The sequence below is a fragment of the Gorilla gorilla genome, chromosome 6, assembly GCF_029281585.2.
Source record: "Gorilla gorilla gorilla isolate KB3781 chromosome 6, NHGRI_mGorGor1-v2.1_pri, whole genome shotgun sequence".
NCBI lineage: Eukaryota > Metazoa > Chordata > Mammalia > Primates > Hominidae > Gorilla > Gorilla gorilla.
Window position 1 is genome coordinate 109,287,766 of NC_073230.2, and position 21,683 is coordinate 109,309,448.

The 21,683-nt window shown below is 39.2% G+C and overlaps 1 protein-coding gene across 12 annotated transcripts in view; it reads left to right on the plus strand.

Moving 5' to 3' along the window:
• Positions 1-19,539: 19,539 nt before the first annotated feature.
• The window catches only part of MAGI2 (membrane associated guanylate kinase, WW and PDZ domain containing 2), a 1,444,461-nt gene continuing 1,442,317 nt past the window's right edge, over positions 19,540-21,683 (plus strand). For 7 of the 12 annotated variants that reach the window (XM_055347904.2, XM_055347910.2, XM_055347907.2 and 4 more), the window contains exon 1: positions 19,541-20,178. In XM_055347904.2, coding sequence (XP_055203879.1) covers positions 19,878-20,178 — 301 coding nt within the window. In that variant the 5' untranslated portion in view covers positions 19,541-19,877. Of the gene's footprint in view, positions 20,179-21,683 lie in introns of all 12 variants that reach the window. The other 5 variants (XM_055347909.2, XM_031012777.3, XM_063708679.1 and 2 more) reach the window with 1 other exon arrangement.

Genomic DNA, 21,683 nt, shown 5'->3' on the forward strand with positions numbered 1-21,683 from the left:
ATCATAACCACAGTGAGATACCATCTCACACCAGTTAGAATGGCTATTATTAAAAAGTCAAAAAACAACAGATGCTGGCAAGGCTGGGTCAAAAAGAGAATGCTTATACACAGTTGGAGGAATGCAAATTAGTCCAGCTGCTGTGGAAAACACTCTGGAGATTTCTCAAAGAACTTAAAACAGAGCTACCATTTGATCCAGCAATCCCATCACTGGGTATATACCCAAAAGAAAATTAATCATTCTACCAGAAAAACACAGGCACTCGTATGTTCATTGTTACACTATTTACAATAGCAAAGACAGGGAATCAACCCAAGTGCCTATCAACCATAGATTGTATAAAGGAAATGTGGTACATATACACAATGGAACACTACGCATCCAACAAAAATGAATGAAATCATATTTTTGCAGCAACGTGGATGGAGCTGGAGGTCATAATCCTAAATAAATTAATGCAGAAATAGAAAAACAAATACTTCATGTTTCTACTTGTAAGTGGGAGCTAAAAACATGGACATAAGTATGGGAACAACCAGACACTGCGGACTACTGGAGAGTAGAGAGAAGGGTGAGTGGGTTAAACAACTACCTGTTGGGTACTATGCTCACTACCTGGATGACGGGATCTACACTCCAAACCTCAGCATCACATAATATTCCCATGTAACAAATCTACACGTGTAACCCCTGTAACTAAAAGTTTGAAATGATAAAAAAGGGACATAGGCTTCTGTAGGTATCTCTCACTACCTACTTAAGTGTTGACAGAAGCCTCCTTGTATTCTTAAATCAGAAGGCAGATTAATGTATGTAACTTTCTGAACAATTTCTAGCTTTAAGTATGCTTGACTATAGTGAAAAGGAATCCTAATCTGTTGCCTTCTTCTGTCTTCTAGGATGATACTTTATTTCTGGATCATTCAGATTGTCTTGTCTTTAAATTTTTCCCCCTTGAAACAGTATTTGAGAATCTTATATACCTCCCAAGCATTGCTTATAAGTACTGTCCTTGCCTACAGTTGATATCACATTGCAAGTTTCCATGTAACGTTTTTCCCAACCCTTCTTTATTCATATTGTTTTATAAGGAACCACATTTTCTGTGTGTTTGATGGATATCAGTACACAGAGGGTAGTAAAATCTAAGGAAGCAATGTCCCTAGCTACCACTAAAATTAAATTATGTTTCAGGAAATGGATGGCTGTTTGAATTTGTGATTGGCAAAATCCCTAAATCTCTGTAATAGGGATGGGTAGTGGGTCAAAAATGCAGCCTTGTTCAGCCTTCTTCCTCCCAAGTGCTGCTCACATTTCAGGGACAATATATGCAAAGGCCTCCAATTATTTATCAGTCCAGCCAGTTCCCATGGAAACAGCTTCCAGACTTTGAGAAGTTGTTTTCCTTCAAGTATTGTTTTGACTCAGTAACTTTTCATCTTCCTTCATTTCAATGAGATGATGTGATGGGGTGGCTTACGTGATATTTAAAGTGACCATTTTTATTATCAAGGCAGACAGCATCTGCATTGACTTTGTACAAAAATGTCACTTTACGGCTTAAATTACTAATATGTGAAATGGTTATATTACTCTCCCTCCCAAATTAAAGATCACTGGCTATTAATTGTTCTCTATATTCAGAGTGGCTGACAGCTAGAGCAGAAGTCCAAGAGTGAGAAAGAAGCTCATTGTTTGGCTCTATAAAGAAATATCTCTTCAATAAGGTATCTTACCATCAGATAAAATAAATGAGTCAGAATTCACACACACACACACACACACACACACACACACACACTCCAACCACCAGTGATGACAAGTTTAAAATAAATACATCCTTAAATCATGTTTAATGGGATATATTTGTACCTATTCCCTAAGGAAGTAGACTTAGAATGGGGAGATTTAAAGGAGGAGTTAGAGATAAGTAGCATTGAGTGCCCAGAAAGTCATGGTCCCCTTCAGGCTCCTTGAGTACATGTGTGTGCATACATAGGCACACATGACACACATCATCACACTCACACTGAGAAAATAACAGGATTCATCTCCTTTATTCATAAAATTTGAAAGTTAAAATGTATTTAACAGTTTGATAACTAAAAGATCATAAAAGATCAGCCTCAAAATCACAATGAAATAACTGATTTTTTTTTCTGAGATTTGATTGTGTTAAGTGTCTGTGGGTCCCTCAGATTAATCCTTTAAAATGGATACTTTTACCAATTTAATGGATATTGTATGAATTTTGATGCATTTAAGCATATGACATAGAAGTCTGTTTCTGCAGATTAACCTTTTAATAGCAATGCTTTCATAGCAGCAAGTGTGAAGGTAGGGAGTCTAGGCCCCTTCTATCTTTTTGCTCCATCATCTTTATAGGAAAGCTTTTATCTTCTTGCTTGTCAAATAGCAGCAAGATGGCTTCTCTTTCATCAGCTGTGCTGTAGGCTGGAGAAAGAGAAAGAGACAAAGGGTTGTCTATATTAGAAAAGCAAAAACATTCTGAGAAACCCCTAATGGGGCCATACCTAGTCTCATTGCCTACACTTATATTACATGGCCATGCCTGGTGCCAGGGAGTCCGAGAAGGTGAATATTTTATCTGGCATAAAATTTGAGCAGAAAGGAGCTCTGTCACTAAGGAGGAAGTAGAGAATAGCTTTAAAGTAGGAAATTATTACTGTCTAAAGATTCATTGGTCTCAGGATGCTGTGTAATCACAACCAGTATTTCTAGGCAATTTTCAGGATAAAGTTGACTGTGGATACCTATTCAATTTTGCTGTTTTGGAGGGTTTTCTTTTTTTTATGGATAGCCATTGTAACAAACATTTTTATATACTTTATTCTTTGCATCATATGAGTGAGAAGGAGGTCATTCTACGCCATTAATAACTTTTGTGTACTAGAATATTCTTTTTTACATGCTTCATTTAAATGGTGGCTTTAGAGTCCATGTTATGACCAATACTAATCTCTTTTGGACGACACTTAAATTCTAAGTTGCAGCACCTATACCCAAAATCTAAGAATTTCTTAATTATCTCTATCAGTTTCAAATGACTCGTTTTTTTAATGCCCACATACTGATAATAGAACACTAAATCTTTAAACTAACTGAGGAACATTCATACAAGAAGCTGTTGTTTTTTGTATAGCTCTACTAGCCTTAACATCTAAAATTCAGTATTTGATAGAAGACTTTTAAGATCTTAAAATTGTTACCTCTTAAATATTTTACATACTTATAAAAATATTTATTAATTATATTCTATATTCCACTAAAATGCAAATCTTAGGTTCTCTACATTTCTCAGAATCAGTCTTTCATATTGATAATTAAGATGGAGAGATTTTTCAATGACAGGTTATTGAAAAGAGGAAGAAAAGGAGCAGGAAAAGAGAAGAGAAAGTGAAAATAGGGTATCTGTTCTAATGTTCTTTTTAAGTGATACTCAGATGTGAACACAGTACAATTTCCTGAATGCCAATATAATAATAATTCATATGTAATGTAATTTGATATTACAGATTTACATCCAATTTCAAACGCTGTGTGAATTCAATTAGAATTAATTTTATCTTGTCTTACACATATTATTGAATACATTTTTCAAATATAATTTTGATCCTGTTGATTTGAGATGATTTGTGTTTCATAAACATTTGCATGCAAGTATGATATATGACAGGGTGTCAAATACATCACGTGATACATGAGGTTTAGATAAAATAAGGTATTCTCTAATTATAAAACAAAACATGTAGAATATTGCATACAAAGTCCTTACCTTATTCACTTACAGCTAAAGCATTGAGGAAAAAAGCATACACAGAAATTCAATCAAGAAAATAACCAAATAGACATTTAAAACAAAGAAACCCTGCAAAAGAAAATGTGCTCCATATGATACACACACGTACAGATAAATGTATATTTTAGTTATGTGATATATAGGGATATAAATACATGATGGTATTCTAAAGAACAGAATTGGCAACATTAAATCACTGAGTAACTGTTTTCTCTCATAATGTCCCTTAAAGTCTGCTCTGTAGGGTGATCCTCCTCCCCCTAGATAAAATCTTGGTCAGTTCTCCATAGTTATATTAAGTAATAAAATCTTCCTAGTACTTTAGTCATTTAAACTATTCCAGTTTTGAAACTGATAGGTACAGCCAGAGCAGAACAAAAACTCCAACTTTCACTCAAAATTAAGGCTTCTGCACTTGCCTAATCTGCCATGCTACAGAAGGCTGGCCTACCATATGAAAGTAGGGCCTAGACAGATACTTTTCTATTTTCCCAATTTATCATTCTTCCCCTCCTCAGTTGTTAACTTACACAGTTTATAATGACACCAGGGTTCAAGACGGTGAAGGGAAGACACGTAGGGGCACAAGAAAGCACGTTTGTTCTGGTGCTTTGTGAGCTGCCGTTGTTGCTGCCTAGGTCTGGCAGGGGTCAAAGCTGATACTTGATCTTCTTTCCTTTGCAGAGTGTTTCAGTTCCTTCAGGGTTTTTCAGACCATCCATTCCTCTCACCATTTTGCTAAGGATCCCTTCCTTGCCTGCACTTCACTGACCATAATATGGGTCTCAGCAGTCTATCTCTCCATAGACTCTGTTGGGATTCTACCCTCTTTTAGGGGCCCTTTGGGAAAAAGTCAATTTAAGATGACTCCACGCCAGCTTTCAATCACATTTGTGTGGTCCACGCCTTCTCTATGTATCTTTGGTTCATGTTCAATTGTAATTTACTCCTCAAAATGAAGCCATCTATGCTGTTGTCACAAGTGCTATTCTTCAGATGTAGACAGATGTGTTTTAATTAATAAAATCAAAATTAAAAGTATCACTAATTAATAGTTTTTAAATCCTGTAATCACGGAAACAAAACATTAAAAACTATCATGTGTAGTGGACACACTTATTGATGTTAAAGACATTGGGGATCATCAAAATAGGTGAATAACTTCCTTTTACAGATAAAAAGCAAAGAATCAATTTAGTAAAAGTTGTTACTGGCCACGGGCAGACCAAAGCCTTTTATGATGCACTCAGAAGAGGTTGGGGTCTGGAGTCAAACCTAACGAGGTTTCAACCTTATCTTTACTATGTATTAGTTATAAGAAGTTGGTCAAGTTGAACAAATTATATAATCTCAGTTTCTTCTATGAAATGGGGATGATAATATTTATGACAATTTTGATGATCAAATAAAATGTAACACATATGGCATCTGTTGTACAGAAACTTCTAAATAATTGTTATTTGCATTGTCCAATACTGGTCAAATGATTTTTATAATAACTGTGGCCTCTTCCAATATTTTTTTTACTTCTGAATTAAAAATAACATATATATGAACATATACACATACATGCATAAATATATTTCTCAAGTTATTAAATTATTACTATGCAATAGTTACCAAGTGTATATGTGATGCATTATTAAAATGAGAACCTTTGTTTTGTTATGCTATCAAAAACAGACTTTAAACTATGCCTTGTTTTTTTTAGATAAAGGAAATAAACCAGTAAAAACAGGCTAGTACTTCTATTGAATTTATATATTTGGGGTTAGCAAACTAAGTAGAGAAGCTCTGGCTTTTCATGAAATAGGGGCGAGATGAACCATTACAGAAAAGTCTGCCACATCCAAGGTCTTGCTGGGAGAAAACTCTAAGAATTCAGACATATAGTCACAAAGCTTTTTATGCTGCAAATCCTGTTTATTTAAATATTTACAACTCCTCATTATCTTTGAACAAGTTATCCATGCTTGTAGCCAAGCAATAGTTAAGCTATTGCTAAGCAGAGTCCCCAGAATTGCGACTGTAGCTACTGTATTCATCCAAAGGGAGGATACTAGTATTGTTCCCACATAGATAGTATCACTATTTCCTTCATTGTTTATAACCCCCATTTTATATATATATATTTTATATGCATATACATATGTATTATATATGCATATATATTTTTTATATATGCATTTATTTCAAAATTCTCTCTGTAATGAATGTTTTGATTTTTCCATGTGGGATGAGCTTTTGTCATCTGATTGTTCTACTCCAACACAAATTCAAAACAGCACAGCAAAGATCTATAAAATATCTAGATTACAGCTCTAGATAATCTCCCTCTTTAATATCTAGAATTCTAAGATATGTTATCTTTAACTATTAATGGGATCTATTTAAGACTGCTCTTTTCAAGATCAGTATTATTACTATCTATGTCCACTGTATATAGACAGTGGATATTTTTCCTTCGAAAACATGAAAAGGGAATTGTGGCTTATTGAAAGTATTAGTATGAACTCATGAATTTAGTATGTTTAAATGTACTTAATATATCACATATACATACATTCAAATATTTCTTTTTACATTTCTTAGCTCTGTCTACTGAAAGAGACTGGAAACAATGGCCAATTAATAGCGATATACAAGTCAAATACCCAGATCTTCGTTTCTAAATATAATTTGTCACTAGAAAGAACCAAGGCTCCTTGAAGGAAAGGCAGATTTCAGAGCTGGGGAAGACAAATAACAAAATAATATGGAACATCTTGTACCTTAGAAAACGTGGAAGTACTTAAAGAATGAGAGGGACGGCTGGGTGTGGCAGCTCACGCCTGTAATCCCAGCACTTTGGGAGGCCGAGGTGATGGATCATTTGAGGTCAGGAGATCCAGGCCAGCCTGACCAACATGGTGAAACCCTGTCTCTACTAAAAATACAAAAAAAAATAGCCAGGCATGGTTGCACATGCCTGTAGTACCAGTTTCTCAGGAGGCTGAGGGAGGAGAATTGCTTGAACCTGGGAGATAGAGGTTGCAGTGAGCCAAGATTGTGCCATTGCACTCCAGCCTGGGAGACAGAGCAAGACTCAGTCTCTAAATAAATAAACAAATAAATAAGTAAATAAAAATAAAGAATCAGAGGGACATGTTGAAAGGGCAAGGTAACCAGCTTTAAGGAACCCTGCTGGCCAAATTTTGGAAAATTTGAGCATCAAAATGAAGAATGTTAGCAGTAAAGTCTAACCTATTAAATTAATTAAGAATATAGGACTCCGTACTGATATAAACTTTAAAAATAAAGAGATAAAGGGACTGATATTAAAGGCTCACATATCATGCCAGGTAATACCAATGACTTTAAGGAAGACCTGCATAGTAGAAGCCTCTCTAAAGAAATTATATAAACTTGAATGACTGGTAAAAGCAAGAAGAAAAAGAGTGAAGACTGAAAGACAAAACTCTCTTTAATTCTTTTCTTCTCCTGTTCCCTTGTTTCTCTTGGCTCAATTTACTATGACAGTAACTATGGTATTTCACTTATACAACGTTGTAGAATTAGGAACTGCCAGAAAAAAATGTTTCTAAGGGAACTTCCTGAATGTTTTCACTTTACATGTATTATCGCAGTGGGTTTGTCACTGAAAACAGACCAATGAAAAAATCTCCTTGAAAACAAATCATTGTTCCTTCTTCCCAACTCTTGCTACATCTCTGACCATTTTTCCTCTCAGTTCCTCATCCAGCTAATCTATTTCTCCCAGGGACTTAAGAATTGGAGAAACTCTCAGGTTCCATGTTAAGAACTCAAGTTCTGGTAAATGTAATGCAATGAATGTCTCAAACATAATTCCACTTCTATAACTTAAAAAGAAATCATGAATTCAACGAATTAGTAACTGGCTTTCAATGCCAACATATTTAAAAGTAGGCTGAAAATATATCATAAGGTATGCTATATGAAAAGTTGAGTTTAAAATTGTATGTCAAAAATTACTTGGTCTTTACACAATATTTCCATGAGTTCGGTTTGCATTAAATATGAATGATCATACTTAATATTTTATTGTTTTACATTAAATAATAGTAATATTCTAATGACTATTGGATTTTAACTAGAACAAATATATCATGGAAACTTCTGAAAATAAATTCCATCTTGTGTTAAATCATAATAACAAAAAGATATTATAATCACTTATTTAAAAATGATTTGTGAGTAACTACTACTAATACTACATACTACATAGTAATAGCACTCTGTAGTACTTCTAATATGTTGGAACATATGTGCCCAGAGATGAATTAATAATGTCTCTCTCCTAAAGAACCTCACCAGTGATAAAAGCAGACATGTAAATCAGTAATTGCAAAGCAATGCGTCAACTGCGCAAGACAATGGCAGCTTCAAAATTGAACAATTCAATGGGTGGTAGGCAGGAGACAATGAGAAGTGGCCTCCTAAAGGAGAGGATGCTTGAAGGGAGTTTCAAAGATGAGTTCGTTATCAGGAAAGAAAGAATGCATGAGAAGAATATTAAACAATGAAAACAGCATACGCAAAGTCACATATGCATGGATTAGCACAATATATGGTAGGAATGGGTTAGGGAAGTTTTAAATTTTAAGTGGGAACCAAATTGTGGAAGCCCTTATGAACTAACCTAAGAAGTAGTATAATTGAAGGCATGAAAGAATCAAAGTGAAAATTACCTACTCTCTGGCAAGCCAACTTCCCACTTCAGGACATAGAGTAGGTAATTTTCACTTTCATTCTTGTATGCATGAAAAGAATTTTCATTTCTCCTGGGCCTGAAAAGTCTTTCCTCCAGATTTTTGTACAAGTAGATACTGTTAATTATTCAAGTCCTGGCCTAAAACACTTCCTAAGAGAAGCTCTCCCTTACCATCCAGCTAAAGTAGTGCCACACTATCATATCCACCTGTTAACTTTCCATTTCCTTTGTTTGTAAAGCTTTCAATATAGAAACATACAATAAATACCAATTTTACAACTTCATGTAGCATACACAAACATCTCCTTGATTCTTGCAAATTAGACTGAGAAAATCGTGGAAATTGCTAAGCAACGTTTGGTGTAGTGCAGACTCTAGGGATTTGCTGGCTGGCAACATTCCCTTCATCCTGTAATGAACATATTTTGTTCAGTAGTAGCCATATGAGTATGACTAAAGCAAAGAGACCCATTCAGAGATATTTGCATTTTCTTAACACAGAAAGAAAACTTTAGTGCAAAATTATCAGATAGTATGATAAAACATAGTGAAACATTTTGGGGAGGGTGGAAAAGATGTTTCTAGCCCACTAAATCATATCTCATATGCAAATCTTTCTGCTTTTCAAGAGAGACCTACATTTGTCTCCAGAGAAGAGGACTGGGAAATAAATCTCCATTAGTCCTAGGAAACGTAAACTTCTTTTATTTAGCTTTTCCTGATGAAGTGTAGGTTCAGGGAATTTTCATATATAAACTATTATCCTTTAAAACATGTGGGGGCTTATAAACATAATATATCTGCTGTTCTTTTGGTCTGTAAAATATTTCAATAAATTATTGAACTCTTGAAGCCACGAAATCAAACAAACTAAATATATGGTGTCTTTTACTTCTTCAATTTTCATTTTAAAATCCCCAAACACCTATTGTTAACAAATGAAGGAAACATTTCCTTATTTCCTGATCATCCCTACCAAAATATTGTTGACAATAGAAAAAAAATTAATTATGGCCTATAGTAGGAAGCATAGTCATTAACAGTATGTCCTGGAAATTTTAAAATTTTATTAAAATGCCTAATCTCTACACTATAAAATATATGCAAACAATAAACAAGATTAGTATATGCAAACAATTTAAGATTGAAACTAGATAGGATTAATTTATAGAACATATATAGCTATTAATTGATCAATATCTTAATGAAAATTAACAGTGCATAAAAATATTCATAATTGTCCTTAAAGAACATGAACTAGGCCGGGCACGGTGGTTCACGTCTGTAATCCCAGAACTTTGGGAGGCCGAGGCAGGTGGATTATCTGAGGTCAGGAGTTCAAGACCAGCCTGACCAACATGGTGAAACCCTGTCTCTACTAAAAACAACAACAAAAATAGAAAAAAATTAGCTGGGCATGGTGGTGGGCACCTGTAATCCCAGCTACTCAGGAGGCTGAGGCAGGAGAATCGTTTGAACCCAGGAGGTAGAGGTTGCAGTGAGCTGAGATCGTGCTGCTGCACTCCAGCCTGGGTGCGACAGAGTGAGACTCCATCTCAAAGAAAAAAAAAAAGAATATGACCTAAATTTTATCACATATTTATGTAAAATTTTGAATTGTATCATACATATTTATTCACAGCATACTTTTATTTACCAAAGTACATCGTACATTATACAAATCTTGATTACATTTACATTATACATTTATAATATTAAAATTGTGCGAGTAGTCTTCAAATATCTGACAACTTTGGGGTCAGTGAATTATTTAAGAAAAAACTCAGAAGAGTTTTGAAAAAGGAGCAGGTGTGATTCTACAAATTCAATATGAGGCACCAGTGGGAGAAGTCAATTGGATGAGCACATGAAATATTAGGAGTGCTCGTGAGGGGGAAGTAACAGGTCTATTATGTGCAGTGCTGGGCAGGCTGCATATGGAGAATGTGTTAAAAGAGCATTTGCAAACTTAAGCATTACTTGAAGATATTAAACAGAATGATGGAAGCCTGGTCTTTGATTATTTATTGCTGACATGTGCATTGCAGTGATGGCATTAATGCCTAATGATTAAGCTAACATGAATTGACAATGAACAAGTCATGCTTTATAAATAAAAAATGCATGTTGTTTGATTTGACTCATTCTTTGTGAACCTATGCTAGCTTCATATTCTTTCTCTCGATGTCCTATTTTTTTGGTCTATAGTTTGTGAGGTTCACCTTTTTCTCTTTAGAAAATGGTGATAGCTTTGCTTTTCAACTGACTCCCTTAATGTCCACTTTTCTTCAGAGATTACAGACAATGGGTTTCCAAACCTCCTTATTCTTTTATTGCCTTAGGATCTAATTGCAAGCAGTTGAAAGATTAAAATCCTCTAAAGCAATTAAATTATTTCTAATTATCCCATGACCTGTTTTAAACTACAATTTTCTCTTAAAGAAACTTACCCTCCATTTTTCTTTTAAAATTACTCCCCGTGATAGAGAAAGTAGGAGACAACTGTCTCAAAAATCTGCTTGCTCCTCTTGATCTATTAAAATACCACTAAAAATTTTGGGTTTACTTTGCTGGTGTCAGTTGATTTTGTGCTTACTATAACAGATCCATTTGACCCTTTCATATTCATTGATATCTACATGTACTGTTTTTTCCTACTACTGTAGTTTCTCTTATTCATTCAACCTCAGTGAGGAATACAAACATGAGTCATGCTCTCAAAGAAGCCTAGAAGTAAGGCTGAGATATGTCAACAGTGTTGTAATGCAAGCCAGGAAGAAACGTGATAAAAGGTTCCGGCAGCATGTACTAAGAGTTCAGTAGATAAGGTTACTTTAGGTGACTATGTATAAATTTAAAAAAAAAAACTTTCTATAAGGGCTTTATTTAAGCTGGACTTCCAAAGAATCCCCTATCCAAGAAAATGGTTGGGCCTTAATAGGTCTATAAATTACATGAAATTATATGTAATATTTGGAAAATATGTGTATGCAATATACAATGTATATATTGTGATAGAGAGAAAAGGGCAGAATAAGACTACTAGTATTCATCATATTCTGAAAGACATCCACACAGAGTAGTGTTTGGAGAGTTTTGCAACATTATTAAAATAGTATGATTAGAATTACATTCTCATTGCTTCCAAATGTTCATCAGCATTTTTGCTTCTCAACAATCTAAGCAAGCATGATGAACTTTTCATTGAATTTCTTGAAACATGCTTTTCCAGAGACTAGAAAACACATCTGATTGTTCCTTACTATTTTGCAATATAATATGTTCATTTCCTTCCCCAAATCTTTTCTTCACCTACAAGTTCACTGATAAAAATTAAGCCCATAATATTATTCCTTTGTTTCCTTTCACTTTCTGGGAATTGAAACTGTTGTCATTTTAAATCAACAATAAAATTATTTTAAAAATAAGAGGCAGAATTAGAATATGGGCACTAGATATCATATTAAAATAACAGAATACTCAACTTTTTTTAATTGTATGGAGACTGATGGGAAACTGAATTCATATACTGAGAAGAGCTACAGAGAATAAAAAGAACAAATTAATACGTGCATTTAGAAAGCAGAGGGAGTAGTAATATAAAAGGAGTTAAAAACAAAAGTAGAGATAAGTAGTGTTTCATAGAGTTTTCTGTAAGGGTAAGTGCACGAAAAATGGCAAGATGGTTTTACAATGTGCACATGTACCCTAAAACTTAAAGTATAATAAAAAAAAAAGATGGTTTAAAAAGATTTAGAATTCACAAAGTAGAAAGTGACAGAAATTGAACTACTCACTTAAATTTAAAAAGAGAGGGGGGCATAGATTCAGCTACTTGATGGCATGAAATCAAAGTACTTGAATTTTTGAAGTGTATTTAAAAATCTAGTAAAGAATGCCTACAATTACAAAAGGTATGAGATTGTCTTTTTGAGTTTAGTAGAATATAAACTGATGACAAAAGACTGACAGGCACCACATAAGTAGAGTGTAAAACAACAACAACAACAAAAAGAAAGATAAATTCAGGTAATGATATTCAAGCAGTATGACTGCATAAGATTGCATAAGAAAGAATACATTTCCAAATCCAAAACAATATCATCCTGTTGTATTATATGCATATATTGAATACAATAACAAAAGTATCAAGGGTTCTTATTAAAGCACCCATCATCATTTATGTAAAATATTGCAAGACTTTAAAGTCACAGAACAAAACATATTTTTTCCCATTATCTTTTTTGAGATGATCAAATTTCTTCACACTTTGTGAACTGCATAGTTAAGATGAAGCAATGATTTGAACTATTTGCAAATGCAGTTCCTTCTCCACTCTTTATATACTGTTTGGGCCATGAATCTATGGGAAAAGGTGTTTTACAAGAACGAAAGTCACATCATTCAGGACTTCCTAGCATAAAATGATCTAATATGCTTAGATTTAACTGGTCAGATTTTGCCCCTTCCTCCCTTTCCTCTCCATGTTCCCAGATCATTTCCAGAGAGATAAGTAACTAATTGACAGTGTTGTTTGAGAGTAAATTCCTGAGTTATATAGAAGTTGGACCAATTATTCCCTCATAAAACTAAAACAAATTCTACAATAGTTACATGAAATGCAGAAGCACAATCAATGAACATTAATTCTTCACTGAAATGAAACAGCCCTGGTGTTTTCATGCAAACTTAGCTGCTATAAACCTAAAAGATGCAATCACCAAAAGATGTAAAGTCTTGAGGTAACGATTAGCACTATAAATGTCATTTGATAAGATATAAGATGAAATATGCAATTCTGTACATGTGTTTTGAAGAATCTAAGCCCCTAAAACTTCTCCTCACTAAGCCCAAGGTGCCTGAATTTCTCAACATTAAGTTTTCACATCGTAATACAGTTTTCTTTCCTGGTCTTTCCTCTTCTGTCTGCCTAGTAAAGGATGTTATAAAATCGCAGTTCAATGTTTTTTCTCTTCTTGTATTTTCCACTCTGCTGGTTATGGCCAATGAGTCAAGGTTCAAAGTGTTCCCATATATGTCTCCGCAGCTCAAACTCTCCAGAACTTGGGCTTGTATTTCCAGTTACTGGACTTAAGCTGGGCACACCCACAGTGTCCCTGGACTGGGCAAGGAATGCTGGAAACCACTGCATAAACATGAAAAATCATTCCGTAATTTAGGCAAAGTTTGGAGAGAGAGTCACATTTTATAATAGTATAAATATGAACCTACAAAAGAGTAGAATCCCAGACTGGGCCAAGAATGCTGGAAACCACTGGATAAACATGAAAAATCATTCCATAATTTAGGCAAAGTTTGGAGAGACAGTCACATTTTATAATAGTACAAATACGAACCTACAAAAGAGTAGAATCTAAAATCCACATGAATCTTTAGACGAAAACTAGAGACGAAATAAAGTTGCTCTTGGTGGGGTTAGGTGAGTATGTTATTGCTAGAGACAGTGATAGAGAAGTCTAAGAAACTCCGTACTGTGCTAAATAAATCCACCTTTTAAGCGTGGATTCCTATTTTTGTGGGCTTTTGTTTTTTATTTTACATTCAAGGGGTATAACTGCAGGTTGGGTTAACATTTTTGTGTGAATATTGCAACAGTTGTGAAAGGAAGTTTATTAATAGGAATGACCACAGACGAACTATGAAATAGATTGAATTTGTGTCTCACCATGTCATCACCATCTCTCAACTCTGCACAGACCCAGTGCTGTCCCCGGCTCTTGAAGACACTGGTTTCTTAACCTCAGCTTCATGGATAAGTACATTTTGTCTTTTCTTCATTGATATGTGCTCTCCTGCATTCTTTTATTGTAAGACATTACTATGAGTGTAAAGAGATAATCATTTAATACTATCAGCAAGAATTCATATATATATATTTTGAGATGCAGTCCCTCTCTCACCAGGCTGGAGTGCAGTGGTGTGATCTCGGCTCACTGCAACCTCTGCCTCCTGGGTTCAAGCGATTCTCCTGCCTTAGCCAAGAATTCATATTAAAGCAGTCGTCATTTAATGAAATTTTGGACACCCTCACTTTAGGCACATCTGCTATCAGACAAAATTCTACTCAGCTTTTACACTGTGTCAGACAATGTGCCAGACACTAAGAATGCAAATAAAACATAGAACCTGGAAAGTTGTGTTTCTTCAAAGGATACATGGAGACATAAATAAAAGCTGTGTTGGTAACAGAAATAAGAGTTATAAAATGCTTCCAAGAAAGAAAGTGGGCTCAGAGGTATTTCTTTCAGGGTGAGCAGGTGTAGACCAGGCAGGGAAAGAGTTGTATTTCAGGCAAACACAAACCATGAAATGGCCTAGTGAGCGAAGGAAAGTAAGCTGTTCAACTCTGGAAGAAGTAAAGGGTTGAAAGGAGAAGTGAAGACACAGGCCTGACCCTTAGGTAGGACCCCTGGCTCAGCTGTCCCAGTCCCCAGACATGGTGGGAGATTGACTCAAGTCAATGTACCTTACTGCCCTTATCTGAACATCATTACATTTCAATGTTGAAATTCCTGTTTTTAATTATATTCCAAGGGACCTAGAATAGATGACAAAGGGGCCTCCTTTCAGTTGTGTTAATCTTGGAGAACCCACATTAGCTTTGTTGCCCTGAGTTCCAATCTCAGAAGTACATGGAGAAATATGGCTGAACAGTTAAAAAGGGTGGAAAGGAGGATCCAAGCAAGATAAGGAGTTTGGACTTTGCTGTGTATTTCATAGGCGGCAGTGGGAGGTTTTAAACACAGAAAAAAAGGAGAGGTTTCAGAAAGGTCTCTCTGGCATCACAGTAGAGATTTTTGAGGTAAAAGACAGGGAGAAAGAAAAACAAACACAATAATCGTGGAGTAGTGATATTGACAGACTGAACTAAGAAACAGTGTGGATAAGAAACTTTATGCTCTACAGTACTGTAGTCAGCAGAATAATGGTCCCTCTAAAAAAGGTACCACAACTCTATCTCTTATTAGTAGTGTGATTTGGGGCAATTTAAAAGCCCTGATCCTCAGTTTCCTCATCTGTAAAAGAAAAAAAAAAAAGAAGAGCAATGTCTTAAGTCAGGATCCCCAGGATCAAACCCTGAGATGAAGATTGTCTGCAAGTGATTTATTATAGAAATGCTACCAGGAAAAACTCATCAGGTACCACAGTAAGCAAGATAGGGAAGAAGGTGGTTTCAGGCAAAATCTTAACATCAATATAATTCTATAGGGGAGCCTCAGGGTGTAAATTACACCTCAGGTTTTCTTGCTACTAGAGGCAAGACGGCTGGTCTTTTATACTCTATAGGAAAGTCCTTGGCAAACGGTATCCTGGGAAAGAAGTAAACTTGCAGGTGGTTCTGTCTGGCTCTCTATGCCAGTACAAAAAGTGAGTCTAGTAGTGTTTGGGCATTCCTCCAAAGAGAGTCTCGGGGCAGGCTGTGAGAAGCAAAAGAACACAGAAGCTAGAGGAAGGATACTCAGATTCAACCAAAGGGATCCTAGGAGATCTGGGTGGAGACTATGTCTGCCACAAGCATCTATCTCATAGAACTCTTCTAAGAACTGAATGCATTCATATCTTTCTTTCTTTGGCTTTTAGGATTCCTAAACTATTTTTCTTCTGGAATAGTATGCAATATTTAGCATTCTGCTCTACACTCAGAGTGCTCAGTGATGAAATAATTTTTTCTTGACATAGCATCAAATCCAAAAAGGGTAAAGGCAGTGGAGAAATTAAGCGAATATGAGGAATACCATAATAGAAAGAAAAAAAGTCTGATCCCAATTTCTGACTCCAAGGATAGTGCTTTCCTCAGGGTTCCACTTTTATCAGTTAAGATCCAGTCAAAGGGTATTGACTATTAGGACAGGAAAAAAGCCCACTAAAGAATACAGTAACAGTGGTTATTGGGAACAGCCACTATCTCTCAGGCTCTAGGAGAGTACCCAAGGAGGGAATAACTGAGAAGAACTTCCCCCTACCCACCCTCCACCCTACTAAGCCTGAAAGTAGGCGCTCATTGGAAATAATATGGCTGTGGTCCACTTAATGATCCAGAAATTTAAGGTGTCACACACTGGGCTGCTGAGGAAACCATCAGCTGTGTTTTCAGTAAAACTTGCTAGGAAGCCATTCCACTGACATGCCAGTGGTACTCCATAGAAAGACACATACTAGGGAACTGGCCAAATTTACTGAAGATTATGTAACATGGCCTTCTTGCACACCACTGGTCAGAAAGTCACTCACTGGCCACCACACCATAGGAGCAAGCAGGAAAGCACTGGAACCAAGAAAAGGAGCCCCTTTCTTTCTGCAGTGTTCCCCTAGCACCTTCTATTGACAAAGCTAAACATTGTGCCAACTGACCATAAAGACGTTTACAGATTTCAGCTCTAATGTCACAATTTAGGGCAAAGAAGGGTAGCTGTGAAGTTGAAGAGCACTAAGTTAACTGGCACTGACCTCAGTGACACTCCTGGGATTTGGGGGATGGGAGGAGCATGCTGTTATGCCCAAATCCTGCTCCATTCGTTTACTTTTTTCCTAATTGTCTCTGAAAGAAAGAGCAGGCCCAATCTTTTGGGACACTATGTAGTGAGAGCTGGTATGACACATGGTAAGTGCACAGAGAGTTCAATTCAGTAACTGAGACAAAGTCTAGAGCTGAACCACTTGGGTCTGAACGTTAGCTTCACCATTAACTAGATTTGCAGCCTTGCAAAAGTTCATCCTTGTATACCTCAGTTTCCTTACCTGTAAAAGGAGATAACAGTACCTATTTTATCAAAATGTCAGGAGAAATGAAGTATTATGTGTAAAGCCTATAGAACAACATCTTGCATGTAGTTAGAACCTAATAAATATTAGTATATTCCATGAATGGTAGCTTGTCATTTGGTTTTACAATATGTATATATTCGGTTCTCATGATGAGTTTCCATTTAGAACTATGCCTCATAATGCTAACACTCAACTTCTCTGGGTGAGATTAGGCTTTGCTATCAAGTCTTGCCTACTCCTGGGCATTGCCTGCAGCTCTGGCTTCAGATCCTGGCACTGCCCCTGGCTCACTGAATAAGCTTCAACTAGTGCAGCCAACTTACAGAGGATCTGTTTTCTCAAGTGAAAAAAAGACACAAGGTTAAACAAATCATCTTTCTTTAAGATCTCTTCCAGTTCTGACTACATTTGATCCCCCTCATCCCCAAGTAGTAAGTTATACCTAAGAGGGAAAGAGGAGGGAATTATCATTTCGAACTCCTACTCACCTGTGCCAGGAGAGCACTGCTGTGACTGATTTCCCTGATTTCATCCTCACCACAGTCCTAACAGATTAGTATTGTTAAAGTCCATTTAACAACTAAGAAAGCTGAGGCTCAGGAAGGTCAAGCAGTTTACTCAAGATCATATTCTCAGTAAGCCGCAGAGTCTGGATTGAAACCTGGTCTTTCTGTTTGGGTCGACTCAACATTTTTAACCGTATTGTTTGCCTCCTACATCACCTTCATCTCAGACATTAAGAATCCTACCTATTCAATGCTTTTCATCCTCTGCTTTAAAGAGATAAGTGGGTGTACAACTTTTTTTTTGTCTGAAACATATCATCTAAAAGTTAAGCAAATGAAATTCATTTACCAGTTACAGGAATCTTTTTCTTAAATCACTGTTAATGTCTCACAGGAAATTAGCTCTTCAGTGGAAATCAGCAGCCTCCCTGCCTCCTTTTGCCCCTGTCCTCCCCTCTCTTGGATGCAAACCTGACGAAAAGAAGGGAACACTGCTTGGGGTCAGCGAGCTGAGTTCCAGCTCCGAATGTACCATTTTCACCCTCGGGAGTCTTCTCCCCTTTCTCTGTGAGCAAAGGAGTGTTGGGCCAGACCGTCTTAAGGATTCTTCCCCGGGTACAAGCCGGACTCTGGCGGCTTTCCTGGGCAAGGGAGTGTCTCCGCCTTGTCTCTGCCGCAGGTCCCTGGTTAAATTGTCAATTTCTCTGCGGAGGCTGCTCACTGCATCCGCTCCCTCCACCCCTAGCCCTGTAGACCCCTTCTCTTTCCCCTACTTGGGAAAAGTGAAGCCTCTTATCCTTGGATAGCCTTTCACCAGACAACCGCAGCCCTCCGCTAAATTCCCCTACTGGCGGGACGCGCGGGCGGGGGCCTGCCCCGGGGAATGCGAGGCTGCTTCCCTTCTGCGCAATCAGGGTACGCAGCCTCCAGTTCTCTAACTTTCTCCTTCTCTAAGAGGGAATTTCGAGAACTTTGAGACAAATAAGTGACTGTATAGATGAAGACATGAAACCTCTCTACACAGTGAACTTCCCCACGCTACAAGGCTCCCAGGGCTCCCAGGCCTTCTCCCGCAATGCCCCGCCGGGTCCCCCGCCCCAACTCCTTCTCACGGCAGGATCCCGCGCCAGGACGCTCGCAGAGCCCGAGATGTGGCACCAGGCGCACCACAAGTCCAGGTCCCGCTATTTCTGCTCCATCGGAGCCCAGGTCGGAGGCAGTCAGCGCGTCCTCCTCGCACAGGAGCCTGGCGCGCGGCTCGGTCGCACAGAGGCTGAAGAAAGGTCCGCACTGGGCTCGAGGCCCTTCCTGCCGGCCTCCCCACGCCGGGCCTCGGCTCCCCTCCTTCCCGGCTCCCGCCTCCTCCCGTAGGCTGCCAGGCGGACCCAGCCTGCCTCTCTCTCTGCCTTCACTACCGGGTCAAGCTGCGGAGGGAGGGAGGGAGGCAGCGGCGAAGCCCTCCGTGGCTCCCCACCCGGCGCGCGCGCCCCTCCTCCCCTGCCTCCTCCCCTCTGCCAGTACAGTACAACTAGTACACACACACAGACGCACACGCACCCTGCCACTGCAGCTGCCATGGATATCAGCTAACAACACACACTCAGGCGCGCGCGCGCGTTCCCACTCGCACCACGCAGGAGTGGCCCCCGGCATCCCTACCCTCCTTCCCCACCCCCACCACACCCGCTCACCAGCTCGGCTACTGCTCGCTCCGGCTGCCGCCGCCGCCGCCGCCGCCGACGCCACCACCACTGCTTCCTCTGCTGCGGGGCCACAGCCTTGAGTGTCATTCAAGGGACAGCACAACCTCATCCAAGCTCTCCTACCTCTGCCCAGCCGTCCCTCTCATCCTCCCCCTTCCTCGTCCACACTCCATCCAAAGAAGAGGGAAAGCACCGAATAGAGGGGGGCGAAGGCAAAGTCTGCTGTTCTTCCCCCTGGGCCCCCTTGCTCCTCCATCCTCATTCTCTCACCACCAGCCCCCCTAACCCCAAGGAGCCCAGGAACTGAGGCGACTCGCCCCACTGCCATGTCCAAAAGCTTGAAAAAGAAAAGCCACTGGACTAGCAAAGTCCATGAGAGTGTCATTGGCAGGAACCCGGAGGGCCAGCTGGGCTTTGAACTGAAGGGGGGCGCCGAGAATGGACAGTTCCCCTACCTGGGGGAGGTGAAGCCCGGCAAGGTGGCCTATGAGAGCGGCAGCAAGTTGGTGTCGGAGGAGCTGCTGCTGGAGGTGAACGAGACCCCAGTGGCGGGGCTCACCATCAGGGACGTGCTGGCCGTGATCAAACACTGCAAGGACCCCCTCCGGCTCAAGTGTGTCAAGCAAGGTGAGCGCATCGGCTTGCTCAGTGTTTTGCCGGGCGGTGGGACCGCTCGGGGCGCAGGGCAATGAAAGGGTGGGCGCGCATGTTGAAGGGGGTGTGTTGCGCGATGATGGGGTGGGGGCCAGAGGGCACCCGCAGTGCAAGTGAGTTTCGCCGGGGATTCGACTTGGGGGCTAAAGGGAGGGGAGGGGCAGGTTGTGGTGTGGCGTGCAACTTTGTTTGCTCAGTTAGACCCTCCCCTTTGGAAGGTGCTCGGCCTGGTCTGACCTCCTCAGAGCTGCTGGGGCAAATTGAATGTGCGTCAGTGGCATCACCCGAAGCGGATGAAGAGCTTTTGGGGAAGGGAGGAAGGAAGAAAAGAAAGAAAGAATGGGAGGAAGGGAGGGAAAGAAGGAAGGAGCAACTTTAGGGTGCAGCGGCATCACCAGCGGGTCTGGGAAGAGAAGGTGGTGGGGTGAGCGGAGAACTGCGTCCAGCGTTTCTGGGGCTGGGCTGGGGGCGCCTGGGTCCCCAGCTGTCCCTTAGGGATCCGTGAGCCACCGCTGGCGAAGAAAAGAAGGGACAAATTGCTTTGGGCGCTTTGACGGGTCTTCTGTAACTTTTCCCCTTCTTCACTCCATGTCCCCCTCCCCCGCCCACGGTCGTGTCATGTGGGCATCGCGCGTCACGTGCGTACTGACTAACCCCTGCGCTCACCCCTAGCCAGCCCGGGGGAGGAGGCTCCGGAAGAAGGCGCGGTGCTAGGAGCGCAGTCTAGTGCTGGGCGGGGGTCGGAGGAGATGAATGGTTGTCGGCATGGACTTTACTCAGGGGTTGCCTTCATTGAGTGGAAGTCCTCTGTGGTTGGGCTCTCCTCTGGCTCCGATTTGGGGGGCGTGTTTTGGGGGAGGAGCTGGATGAAACCCTGGCCGGTTCCAGCCCAGGCTCCCTCAGCTCCAACCTGACTTAAATGAACCTCAATTGGAGGCTGTGATGTAGATTTGGGGAGATTGGAATCATCCAGAACTCCCTGTCTTTGCTCGAAAGAAAATTATGGTGCAGAAAGAGAGAAGAGTGAGATAAAAGTTTGAATAGAGGACAACTTTAAGTAGAATAAAGTAGTAGCTTTTTTCTTTTCTGTTTTCTCTTTTAGCTTACTGCACAATTCGTGTGCGGTATGTATGGATATTTGCGTCACAGGCATATTAGCATAAGGGTTTGTTGTTGTCGTCGATGTACACTGTTTGTCCTGACTCAAAGGTGGAATTGAGCATGTCATTACCTGCATTTTGCCACTTAATCATGATCAACTACTAGAAAATGCTTTTACCGTGATGTACCGCACTGTTAAATTATTCTCTAAAAAACTTGTTTTAAAATAAACAAGATAAAAAGAAGTACTGGGCAAGGTTTCTTAAATGTAAATTGCCATACAAGAAAATGTTTTCCTTGGGTATTCTTGAGTATTAAGAGGTAATAAATTGAGATAGATTATTATAAGTCAACATAGCTCCATACTATTTAACACT